The 12824-nt window shown below is 44.4% G+C and overlaps 1 protein-coding gene across 2 annotated transcripts in view; it reads right to left on the bottom strand.

The window, feature by feature from the left end:
- arhgef7b (Rho guanine nucleotide exchange factor (GEF) 7b) overlaps window positions 1–12227 on the bottom strand; it is a 34835-nt gene extending 22608 nt beyond the window's left edge. For both annotated transcript variants that reach the window (XM_056301609.1, XM_056301607.1), the window contains exons 1-5: window positions 11860–12227; window positions 10544–10627; window positions 3557–3641; window positions 3312–3436; window positions 2349–2553 (exon numbers count right to left, since the gene is read on the bottom strand). In XM_056301609.1, the coding sequence (XP_056157584.1) occupies window positions 2349–2553; window positions 3312–3436; window positions 3557–3641; window positions 10544–10627; window positions 11860–12024 (664 nt within the window). In that variant the 5' untranslated portion in view covers window positions 12025–12227. The remainder of the gene's footprint in view (window positions 1–2348; window positions 2554–3311; window positions 3437–3556; window positions 3642–10543; window positions 10628–11859) is intronic.
- Window positions 12228–12824: the final 597 nt, after the last annotated feature.

The raw sequence follows: 12824 nt of genomic DNA, 5'->3' as shown, positions 1-12824 counted from the left end.
GACGGCCTGGGGTTCGAACCCAGGACCTTCTTGCTGTGACGTAGACAGTTCTAACCACTGGGCCACTGTGCCACCCCAAAAATATGTGGTTCATAAATCCGATTTCCATACTGGATCAGTCGAGGCCCGGGTTACCAACAACTGCCACCAGTACGGCCAGCAGGGTACTGGTGGAAACTATGCTACTGTTGGGCGAAGGAGAGGGGAAAGGCATGTCCAGAGGCAGCAGGAGAGGAGGAAGGGTAGGAGTGTGGAGGTGAGAGTGGGAACTTAATGTTGGCACTATGACTGGTAATGAGAGAGAGAGCTGGCTGATATGATGGAGAGGAGGAAGGTAGGTATACTGTGTGTGCAAGAGACCAGGTGGAAGGGGAATAAGGCCAGGAGCATCGGAGGTGGTTCAAACTCTTCTACCATGGTCTACGAGAGAGAGATGGCCAGCCAGGGCTCTTTAGACCCTAAGCCTGTTAGTGCCAAAAATGAGCTCTTCCAGTGGACATGGTTTGGTAAACGATTACATTGCAGCTTGGTGCACAGCGGCCAGCTGACACAAGCTTGTTCAATACCAAATCAGTTCAAAAGATTCTGCAACCCATTGCTAAGCCTGACTCTTAAAGGGGCTTAAGTTTAAAAACAAGTTTATATATATATATATATGTATATATATGTGTATATATATATGTATATATATATAAACATACATACATACATACATACATACATACATACATACATATACATATATATATATATATATATATATATATATATATATATCCTTCCACTTTCTTCTAACTCTGCTCACAGAGATTTAGAGCCGGGCTTTCAGCTTCCAGGAAATCTAAAAAATCAAATCAAAAAGCAAAACAGAAATAAAGATCGCTATTTCGCCTTAACAACATTAAGGAGCTTCCTCATCGAATAGCAAACAGCCACTGGAATAACTGGAGGCGATCGCTATACATGAGATCCAACATCTGCGATAGGTATGATGCAAGTCATGCACCTTCAGCACTGAACTAAAATGAAGAGCAGTATGTGTTGACTAGCCCATATGCAGCATTTGCAATATCAGTCTCCGATATGAGAAACGGTCGACTGGTTATTTGAATTGGAGGCACTTTATTTGAATTGGAGGCACTTTCAAAGCATGTACTGTGATGATGTTGTTTAGCCACCCTCCTCGTATCCCTGTTTTAGCCTCGGCCCAGGAGGCTTGCTCCATATAACCGGCTCTGAACCTTCCTGTCTTTGTTTGCTTGACGAACTTCATTCCTTCCTCACTCGCTTCCTTCCTCCCTGTCCGGTGCTAAAACCACCGATAACTGCAAAAGGACGACCACCAGAAAAGACACGGCACCACACTCACAAACACGACAGACAGCCATTTCTGAGGCTGAGGAAAGCTTAAGTAATGAGACTAAGCATTAACATTTTCAATCTATTACAATATTTGGCTTTATAAAATAAACGGGAATTTTGGGCCCAGGGTTTTTACTGGGTTGCAGCTGGAAACACGACTGCAAAATAAGAGTTTACTGTTAAAGGTCATGCTCTCCCTTTAAAAGTCGACATATGATGGGTGTAATAAAAGTTAAACGGTCCCCATTTGAGTTTAAATTCTTAGTCTTGTCACACTGGGGACAAGTCACAGATGCAGATGAGGCTTAAAGTGAAGGCAAAGATGCAGCTGTTAGTTATGAATGCATTCTTCCACAGAGAAGGGAGGAATAACGTAATGTCAGACATATACTATGTCCTGTTATGAATGTATACTATGTCCTGTTATGAATGAACAAGACAATCATTTTGATCATGACTCAACTTTGGACTTCGCTCATCAAAGCTGTTTTAGTCACTGGGTCTTGCAGGCAAATGAAGCTGCAACATCAGGATAGCGATTAAAAAATATTTGACATTACCAATTTGGAGTCTACAAATACAGAAAGGACCTTGGATGGATGCTTGAGGTACCCCAAAATTAGAGTCTGCTGGGGAAACAGAATTACCCGAGGCAACGGAGAACTGTCTCTTTCCATTTCTCTTTTTTTCCCCCCAAACTTTATTAGACAGGACAGTGAAAAAGCATCAGGACAGATGGGGTGCATGAAGAAAGGGGGGGGGGGGGACATAACAGGATTTGTGCATATTGACCAGCTTGACCAAGACGCTCGAGAATCACATCTCATTTGGTCTCTTTAGGTTGCAGACACTCGAGTTGTGGTTAGGCCGTGATTATGACAAATGAAAGGAGGACGGATGAGGAACTGAACCCTAGTCACCACTGACACAAACAATGACAAGAGTGAAAAATGTTTGGCGCTTAAGACACTGAGCGTTACACCCACCGTTTCCTTTGACCTCTCGCACGTAGTTACTGGGGAACCACCCACTCTGTCCGTTGAGGGAGCCTTCCCACCAACCGCCTTCCTCCTGCCGGGTCACGCTGATGATGTCACCCTTCGAGAACGAGAGCTCGTCCTCATTGGTCCGCTGGAAGGCAAAGCGGGCCTTCACCAGCACGTGGCCACACCCACTGCCCTCTGACATGTCCTGGGAGAGGGAGAGAGAGAGAGAGAGAGAGAGAGAGAGAGAGAGAGAGAGAGAGAGATGGGAAGAGAAACAACCGTATGACAAGAGAGACAGATAGAGACAACCAAGGAGTGATGGAAGAAGGGAGAGGCAGATTAGAGACAATAGTGAGGAGAAAATGGTGAAAAGGGGAACGTGAATCACAGGGGAAGGGGGAGGCAAGGTGGAAAGAGGAGAAAGGAAAAGAGGAGGGCTGGAGGGAGCTGGATGCCGTGTTGTTAGTTTGTGCCATTGTACAACGTCAGCAGCCATGTTTCTGTGTACTGTTTTGAGTTTTCCACAGTTTGTTTTAATGGCACTACTGCTAGTAAAGTGGGGTTTACAAGCACGAGAGCGTGTTTGAGTTTATGTAGAAACTTTCATTACTTGCATGCTTCCATGCAAATGTTTTAATTCAACTTCCAACAAACTTTGGGAAAGTAAAGGAAAAAAAAAATCCAAATTAGCTGCATTTCCATTAGCTGGTTTCCCGTTATAAAATAATGTCTCTGTGCAGGGCTGCACCATGAAAAACATCGGCGAAGGTTTACAAGAATCTCCCTCCGTTGGAAAAACGTTCAGTCGCTATTAACATGACCTCACCTTCTCTACATCAAGCGCGCATAAAAGCATTTACGCAAGGTCAAAGGATTTTATTTCTCTCAATATTTTTGAACATAGACTCCCCCTCAATGTGGAAATGCGGTTGGTGTTGTGCGGCGGGTGTGTCGGCGACTCACCAGGCTGCGGTACTGAGGCTGCAGCACTTTTGAGGAGCGACCCTGAGCGTTCAGAGAATCGAACGACTTGATTCTCAGGGAGCAGGACTGACGAACACCGACACCGTCCCCGCCTGCACCTGTTACTGGATGGATGGAGAAAAGACAGAACGATTCGGGTCATGCTGCAATGAGTCCTGCATGAGAATAGAAAAAAAAATCATTCAGTTAGAGCTTAACATAGAGACACAAAGACACGGCCTTACCTTCTGTCGCTTTGTTGAGGGCTAGCAGGCAGTTGAGGACTTTGGAGAAATTAACCCCCTGATGAAGGTCACTGACCTCAAATGGCTACAAGAGAAAAGAGGAGCTCGGATATGAGGAGAGAAGTTCATGTCACAGTAACCCATTCACATCAAGGTGGACCTTACCTGCAAGTTTAATTTTGGTCACTTCAGACACGACTGTCCAAAAACCTTACAATGTCTCCCGTTGGTACGTCACATAAACAAAATGTGTCTATTTGACTCACAAAAGCTTAAAAAAAAAAGAAAGAAACTGAGCTATACAACGTCATCAACTATAACTGTGTCTATGAACGTTCACTTTCGTACTTCAAGCAATTCAGCGCCTCGCTGCCAAGCGGGCCAGATGTGTCCTGCCATCGTGCACCAGTTTACTGAGGGATTATGGAAGGAGCTGGTGCTTACTGGGTGAAATGGGACTGCTTAACATCATGTAATGTAAATTTGGTTCGTGCATCCAGCATTAAGCAGATAGGGACACGATCACTGAGCTGAAATCATTTGAACAGCGATTTCTGCAAATTAATTATGGAAAAAACTATAAGGCAGACACAGCTAACTACCAAATCATTTCTAAAAGTAGATAACTGTGACCTCATGTGATGAATAACACATTTGGATTTTACTTTGCCTTTGTTTATTCAACCCAAACACAAGCAAACATGCAGCCGCGCAATGCAAATGTGTTTTGATTATGTAAGTGACAGACCGGCACCGGATTCATGGTAATGATGAGCCATAAATCTTCCATGAACTTGATCCAAACAACAATATCCCAGGGATATTCATCATAAATCAAAGTGATAAATGACACCTGATGTCCTGTTAGGACCTGCTGAGGGTTAGTTGTACCCCAATGTGCAAAAACAGAGAAAGTCCCATAGATGTGAATTGGACTTTTTCCAAATCAATACACACTGGCCAGATTATGGCACACATAGCAATAAAGTCATGGATGGATTTCTAAATTTCATATGAAAATTGACCTTGCATGTGACCATTAAGGTACTGCATGCATAAGAAACCACTACAGAAAAAGTACAGTGTGTCATTAAAACCCAATTGGTATTATGCAGATTGCAACAAGTGCTTGCAAAAAAAAAAAATTCAATAAAAGGAGAATTAACTGATTAACATAAAAAGACCATCCATTATCCAAGCCGCTTATCCCAATCGGGGTTGCGGGATGCAGATGCTGGAGCCTATCCCAGCAGTCATTGGGCGGCAGGCGGGGAGACACCCTGGAGAGGCCGCCAGCCCATCACAGTAAATAAATAAATAAAATTTGTAATTAATAAATAAAAAGACCATTCATCTGATATTTGAAAAAAAAATACAAATAAAATGTTGTGTCACATTAAAAGCAAAATAACCTAAACAGTTTCATTTCTGTGTGTTTTGTGAGGTTTTAACACAGTTAAGTGTCCCGGGGGCAAGTTTAGAGACACAGTCGTCCAAACCAAAACTGAATTTTATGGCCCCAGGTGTCTAAAGACAACGCCTCGATAGACAGACACTGTTTGAAAAAGGTGTTAAGTCCATGGTCCACTTATCTCCCCCAACAGCGACAGGAAAGATAAAGGAGCAAAGTGTTTGGATAGGCCCGTGACACGGCGGGAGGCACGCCCAAAATCCTGAACACAGCAAGGCAAAGGGCCTCGCCTCGCTGATAACAGCTCACATGTGTTGCACGTAGTTCTGCAGGGGGACCCACGTACCTTTGCACAGTCTAAAATCAAGACGCTACGAAACCAGCACATGAGGCTTTCCTACCCCTCCTCACACACCTCCCACCTCCCCAGCAGTCTGCTGCGGGATTAGTCAAAGTCTGAGCTCCCCTTGTAATCTCCCACATTTTACCATGTCTCTCCCTGGCACGCACACACACACGCACAGCGGCCGTCAAAGTACCACACAAACTCATAATCTTGTGTGTACAAAACTAAACTTCAGACGACACAGGGTAGGGCTCTTATTTGAGGTACAATGTCGAAGGTTTAGTTGGGGTTTTTCCCCCCCCTGGGGTAATAAAATCAACGCCGAACTACTACACCGTACAGCTAGGTTACCAAAGCAACTGCGGGTATCAAGCGAATGCAGGTTTTAAGAAATCCTGATTTCACATTCCTCTCTAGATTGAGAGCGACTTTTACTCAACAACAAGACCAAATACTTTTCACGGAGTTACTATTATCCCGAATTACACGGCAGATCAATAAAGAGTAATTTCGACCTACGCAACACGACATAAACACAATATGCGTTGTAAACTAGATGTAATCCAATTATGTGGAGCAAAATGGACTTACTGTGTATGATGTATTGATGAGTATTTCCCGCCTAGCTCGCCGTTTCGCGGCAACTGCAGAATAAATCTAAAAGGTAGCCTGACGCACACCTCCTCCGCAGAAAAACACACATTACACACCTTTTCACTCCTGCAGTCTGCCACACGGGTGTATGAAGCCTCGACGTGTCACCTGATATGAAGTAATGACAACAATATTAATCGTTACCCCCCCCCCCCCTTGGCTCACTCGTCCATCTTGTTTTGATGCGGTGGTGACACACAGCAGGTCTGACCTTTCAGTTGGCGCCACGCCGAGTTTTAACAGCGGCGCTCCGGTCTACACTCCATGATCAATAAAACCCAAGATGTCACCCAGCAACAAGTAAACTTGATTACTAATCTTACTTTTTGTCTTACGTTGCTAGGCAACAACCACTGTAGACTTAAAATAGCATCTGGATGTTGTTGCAAGTATGAGACTTTGTTAGCGACACATAAGACAGTTATAGACAGTTAATTATGTATTTTCTGACATATATGTTAACAGGTAACTTAATTCTTCAACCTCTATGCATCATCTTGTGTATAGGATGGCAATTATGCAAAATGAATATACATTGAAAAGTTGTAGAAAATGACTTTTCCATATATCTGTGCTCAATTTTTAGTCCTTGGTACACATTTAAATAAAAAAAGTACTAATTACAAACTAAGTACTAACTAAGTACTTTGTACTAATGCTGGGCGAAATGGAAAATATTTTCAGGATAATCACTGGGAATTTTACACGATATCTATAAGCACATATCACAATACATCATGATATCTTTCCTACACTATTACAGAATATTACATTGAACTGCTTGGTAACGTAAGGGATCCTATTGAAACAAAATCCGTGTTGAAATAATACTCTTTCAAATATTTTGGACCTCATTTTGTGAGAAAACACATTCTCAAACTCATCAATTTTGACAATATTGTGTGCCACAATATGGCAGTATTCGAATATCATCCTAATGCAAGCACTGAACGGTGATGAACTATGACACTGAATTATCGCCAGGCTTCCTGTTTACCAATAAATACCGTAATAACTTCCATTGGTTAACTTAGGTAGTCAAAAATCATCCATAGCGATGTTAGTACACGTTTCCTGCACCCATGATGCCTTTTTCAAACAGTCTGGATGTTCCCTTAGTTGACATGCTGCTGCTAAACCCATATATAGTATATACTATATATGTGTGTGTGTGTGTATGTGTGTGTGTGTGTGTGTGTGTGTGTGTGTGTGTGTGTGTCTGGATAGTTTAGTTTAATTTAGTTTAGTGAGGCCATGTCAGGACCAGAACTGCCAATCTGTCTCCCTCCAGACAACAGTAATGCAGACTTTGGCTCCGACCATCGTAGCTGACATGGCCCTAATCAACCTGATTGGAAAATCCACTGGGCGCCTGCCATGTTGAATTACACCGACTCCTCCTACTCCTCCTCCTCCTCCTCCTCCCCTCCGCCTGGACCTCTGATCCCATTTCCATCTCCACTGGCGTCCTGCGGACAGCCTATAACAACAGTCTATACCTCCCCCATTTAAAATCATCTGTATCTCCTCAATGCTGACGTGCGACTGACACTATTCTGAAACTGGACTGATGTAGGGTCCTTATAAGGCTGCACGAAGCCTACATAACATCTTGCAACAACATCACTGGAAGGGCAGTAGAGGTTGCATGTTACAGGATTACTGAGATTTGATTGGAGGAAAATGTTAAATTTATCTATCACTAAATAAATCACAACAATGAAATGAAAGATGCTCAGAAAATGGGATTTTTTGTTGTTCCATTGGAATATTTCAACACTTGATTGAAATGAAAGGGACGTTTTGACTGTATTTAAGAGGCAAAAGCAACAGTTCATACAGCACGGACGGATAAATGTTAATCATGGATACAAACGTGATGACCCTTGAAATAAAGGTATGCAAACTGGAATAAAAGGGCTATCCATCTTGGTATCCTTTATGTTTCACAAGCACGGTAATCCAGCATTAATTCACAGTCGTCAGATTATATCACTGAAGTGGAATAATCCGGTGGATTACACGTGTGACCAAAATAAACAGATAGTTATCAAGCAGCCATTGGCTTCATCTTTTAGAGTAGCCTTTCTGACCCCGGCATTCAGACGGCCACTAGCCACGACGTACTTTAAACACTTCTCTGGACATTTTAGGATAAATGGTAAATGGACTGCCTTTATACAGCGCTTTCCTAGTCTACCGATCACTCGAAGTGCTTTACAGTGTATGCCTCACATTCACCCATTCACACACCCATTCACACACTGATGGTGGAGGCTGCCATGCAAGGCGCCAACCTGCTCATCAGGAGCAGTTAGGGGTTCAGTGTCTTGCTCAAGGGCACTTCGACACGCTCTCTAGAGGAGCCGGGGGTTGAACCGTTGACTTTCCGATTACTAGAAGACCCGCTGTACCTCCTGAGCCATGCCGGCCCAACAGAGCCGGCTGCAACCAAGCTGCACGGGCGGATCTAGTCTCGTCACTTCTGGTGGTTTTCAACTCAAAACCAACAACTCGGATGGTGTGTTAACCTCTGTTGTTCAGCAATGTGAATATAAGCAATGAATCAATAGAGACAAGACAAGCAGTTTCAATGAGAGGGGCAGCAGAAAAACAGCAGATCAGACTATACCTGCCATTATCAAACGCCTTCAGCAGATTGATCAGCTTGCTGCGAGTGCTGCACAACCTACTGATATATTATGAGTTAGCTTATGCTTCAAGAAAACAAAAATATTAGACTACACATAAAGAGCCTAATCAGCCGCGCTGTTGAAAGTTGGTGTCAGTGTCCGGCTATGTGACGCTACCGGTGTCAGATAAGGACAAAACCCCGGGGTCAATATCTGTCTAGCATGAGCAGAGGAGTTTCCGAATCTAGAGAATTGTTTTGCTGCATGATGGTGGAGGACTTGCGAAGCGCCGTCGTCATGGCATTGCTATCGACGGCATTAAGGGGTAGCGAGACGGGTCGTAGAAATAGTACCGATGTGACAAGTCGAGGTGGGACACACAACATTATGAGCACGTGACTGGCCACGGACGAACGATGTCTGCAGGAGGTCAAAACAGCGGCCAACTTTTGCTTTGACGATAAACAGGTGTCTGTCGCCGCATCCCTTCCCGTTTGGATCAAACTAAATGAATGGACCCTGGGTGAGTAGGTGTCCACGTTGTTTATTTTGTGGATGCACGGCTCCTCTCCCCTTTCCATCCCTCTTCACATCCCTTTCCTTCTTCTTGCCCCCACTTTCCCATCGCTCCACTCCTCCTCCTTTCTGTCCTGTCTCTCCTCATTTCTGTCAGTCTAATCAAATGTTGTCTATACTGCACATTTCATTCATGAAAATGCAAGGCAGTGCACTTCACATTATATGAAAGTGCACAGATGAAAAGATGGTAATGTCGCTCTCCTGCTCCTGGTTTCTTCTGTGTTCCCCATTCTTCCTTTATTCTCCATGTTTCTCCTCATCTCACCAGCCACTCCCCTCTCCTCACTACTTTCTCATAGATAGTGCACTGCACTGCACTTTTCTGTATGAAATGTGCTACGCACGGTTAAAAAAAAGTTTGATTGGTTTCTCCTACCCTTTCCTCCACTTCGCTTTGATCCACTGCCTCGCTTTCTTCTACCATTTGTCCTTCCTCTACCTCATCTTCCCCCCGGTCTTTACAGCGAACATTTGCAGACATTCACCATGCATTGGTTTCAGTGTGCAAAGCTTGTGCGGAAACCATGTAAATGCCAACAGTGCCGACCGGCATCCGGTCATTTCACCTGGAAGATTTAAACTTAATCGCATAATAATAGCAAACATGACAAATGTGAAAATAGAAAATCTCATTATGGCTGATACTGAGCTGTTGGGGACATCAAAGCAGCTTACAGCCCAAATTAAACAAGCAAAAAGAACCCACTGAACTGCAACCCCATTAACAGCCTGCCAAGTGGGACTCCTCTGTTGCATAATATGAGCCTTTGCTTGATGATGCTATGGCTTTTTCCAACAACAAACATTACATCATTTCCCCTTTGTGTGTGGGTGTGTAGTCACACATGCATGCAAAAGACTAGGGGTGATCTAAAGTTAGGGTGTGTCACACCGTGGGTGTGAACTGAGGCTTAGTAGTAAGTGGATCTAGTCATCCATCATCTTCCCACACAGTTAGGTAACCGGTCATATCTTAAGTATTGTTTACTGCCTCCTCACGACTTCAGTCAGACCACCCCGGGCTCATCTCTGCAGCTTGTTTGCATGCATAATGACGAGCCACATGACCAAAGCGTGCCTTATTACGGTTGGCAACGAGCCACTGATCTAATTGGGACAACGCCGGGGATGTTGGTATTTGAATTACGTTCATGATCAAGTTCATGGATGGGGGGAAAACAAAAAAATAACTTAAGGAGTTCTTGGTCTTTCCACATACTTCCCCCATTAAAAGCTTTTGCTGCGAATGCGGGCTAACTTGCATGAATGAGCGGTCGCCCATTTCCCAGAGTGCATTAGGAACAACGGATGCATTTCCACAGTTCTGCTCTTACTGCACGGTGCCGTTTAGATTACCGACTGACCTCCACGTAGAAAGCCGCGCAGCCTCGCACGAAGCCGCTGATGTTGCTCTGACACTCGCTGTCGCTCCTCGGCTCCTGGAAAACCTACGGGACAGGTGGAGCAAAGTGTTTCAATAGGGCAGCAAACATCGACACCCCCCCCCCCTCCTCGTCAGTACGACCACTTAGATTGCCTTTCCCCCTCCCCCGAGGCGATACGATGTTGGTTCGTTAAGGGGGGGGGGGGAGTTTCCATGTGAAAGAAATCTTTATTCCAGCCGCCGCTCCTGCACTTGTTCCTCCCCAGTATCTTTGGGAAGTCGGATTAGAATAAAGAGGAAATGACGTGTGTGTGTGTGTGTGTGTGTGTGCTAGAGAGAGAGAGAGAGCGATAGAGAGAGATGGATAAATCGATCTATACAGTTGATCGCAACAGTGACGTGGAAAGCCGTCTGCGGCAATAAACCCGTTAAAAAGAGAAAGACAGTCTAACGTGTCCAGCTGTGAGACGCGTGGGCCTAAAGACGGACACAGAAGCTTTACCAGTCAGTCTACGTGCCTTTAAACTTGGCGACTGGAAGGTGTTCGGACATTGCCACCTAGCCGAGCGATCCTGCCAAAATGTAATTGCGCATGCGCGAATTACTGTTTGGGTTATGGAACTATACGTTTGCGCCACGGTCGGACGCTTGTCTGAGGTGGGACAAGCCCAGAGAACACACGAACTCACCATACCAGATACTATAAGAGGGATACTGTCCATTATTGCTTTCTAGTTGATGGAACAAGTTATTTTTAGTCATCGGCGTGTCTGCAGTAAGACGCTCTGTTGGTAAATGAGCAAAAATGAGATATCGTTAAATGTGCTTAAAGCGATGCAAAATAAAATGTTTAGAAAATGTGTTCATCTTTTGCAAATAGGGGTTGATCTGCGATAGGCATGTTGAGACGGTCCACATGAAAGACAAATTCAAAAAAGATAAATTCTGTGCTCACAAACGCATACGGACATAGACGCGCGCGTGCACACGTGCGCGCGCACCAGCCTATAGAGTGATCTGAGCACGTTTAGTTTTTGTTAGGAAACCATCTGATATTGTGTCATGAAACCGTCAATCATTACAAAAAACAAACACGTGCAATACATTTTTTATAAGAACAAATATAAAAAGGGCATATTAAAGAAGACCATCTTAGTGCCGTCTTGAAAACACGAACACTGAATTAATTCGGGTTGTTCAAACATAGACATTACACCACTCCACTGTTGTTGTTGTTGTTGTTGTTGTTTTTTCTCCAAGTTCAGCATTTTCGATTTCCTACATTGTGTTTCTTACTTTGTCCACTGTCCCGGGTCGCAGTCTCTCCAGCAGTCTGCACAGCACCACTCCATCTTTTAAAGATGACTGCAGGAAACCCTCCGGATCCGAAATGGTCTTTTTTGGTGACTCCAGGACCCCCAACGTTATGAGCCACGTTACTGTTTGCTCGGCCGAATTCATATCCGCATGTACCTTTAATGATCCAATTAGTACTGAGGGCTCAGTCTAGGTTCTAATGGTGGTGGCGGCGGTGGTGTGGGGTGTGTGAGGCGGAAGAGGCTGTCCCGATTTAACATCACAAGCGACACACACCGGCTGCCCCTATAAAATATTCAAAAAAGGCGCAAAATAAAGAGATCGGATCGCTCCCCTTTCGGTGTGAATTGTTGGGGCACCGACTGAATGATGGCTTACTTCCCTCCGTGCGCGCACACGCACGCACATACACACACACGCACACACACAGCCAGTGAAGTCATCTTGCCAATGATGACATCACATTATGTGCAAGTAACGGCAGCAGCAGCCCGGTATGGCCGTCTGTCCCCGTAATGAGACCATACAGTCCATCGCTGTTATCCCTGCATGGAACTGAAAACCCCAACAGCTCGATTCCGGTTTGTCTTATACAGCATTTCCAAACAACGTCACCCACTTCCAACTTTGCACCATTTTAGGTAACTGGGGGAATTTGTTTATCTACCACCAGATTTATAAAATGATTTATTCATTGACTAGGGAGAGCGTCTGCGCCCCCCCCCACTTCCTCACAGTTAAATTGGGTAATGTCTCCCCCTGCTGGCCAGTCCGCCGCTCAACGGGCGTCATGTGACCCAGGGCCAAATTATCACCGTTTCGCTGGGATTTAAAACGTTAAAAGGATTAGACTCACACCCATTAAATTTAGGCTTAAAGAAGACGACGTACTAGTTTAATGCAAATCAAGCCTACCTGGCTTCCGTTTCTTTCAACAAAACATG

This window comes from Lampris incognitus, chromosome 21, assembly GCF_029633865.1.
Source record: "Lampris incognitus isolate fLamInc1 chromosome 21, fLamInc1.hap2, whole genome shotgun sequence".
Classification (NCBI taxonomy): Eukaryota; Metazoa; Chordata; class Actinopteri; order Lampriformes; family Lampridae; genus Lampris; species Lampris incognitus.
The sequence above is the reverse complement of the archived record's forward strand: the minus strand, read 5'-3'. Positions and strand labels throughout refer to the sequence as shown.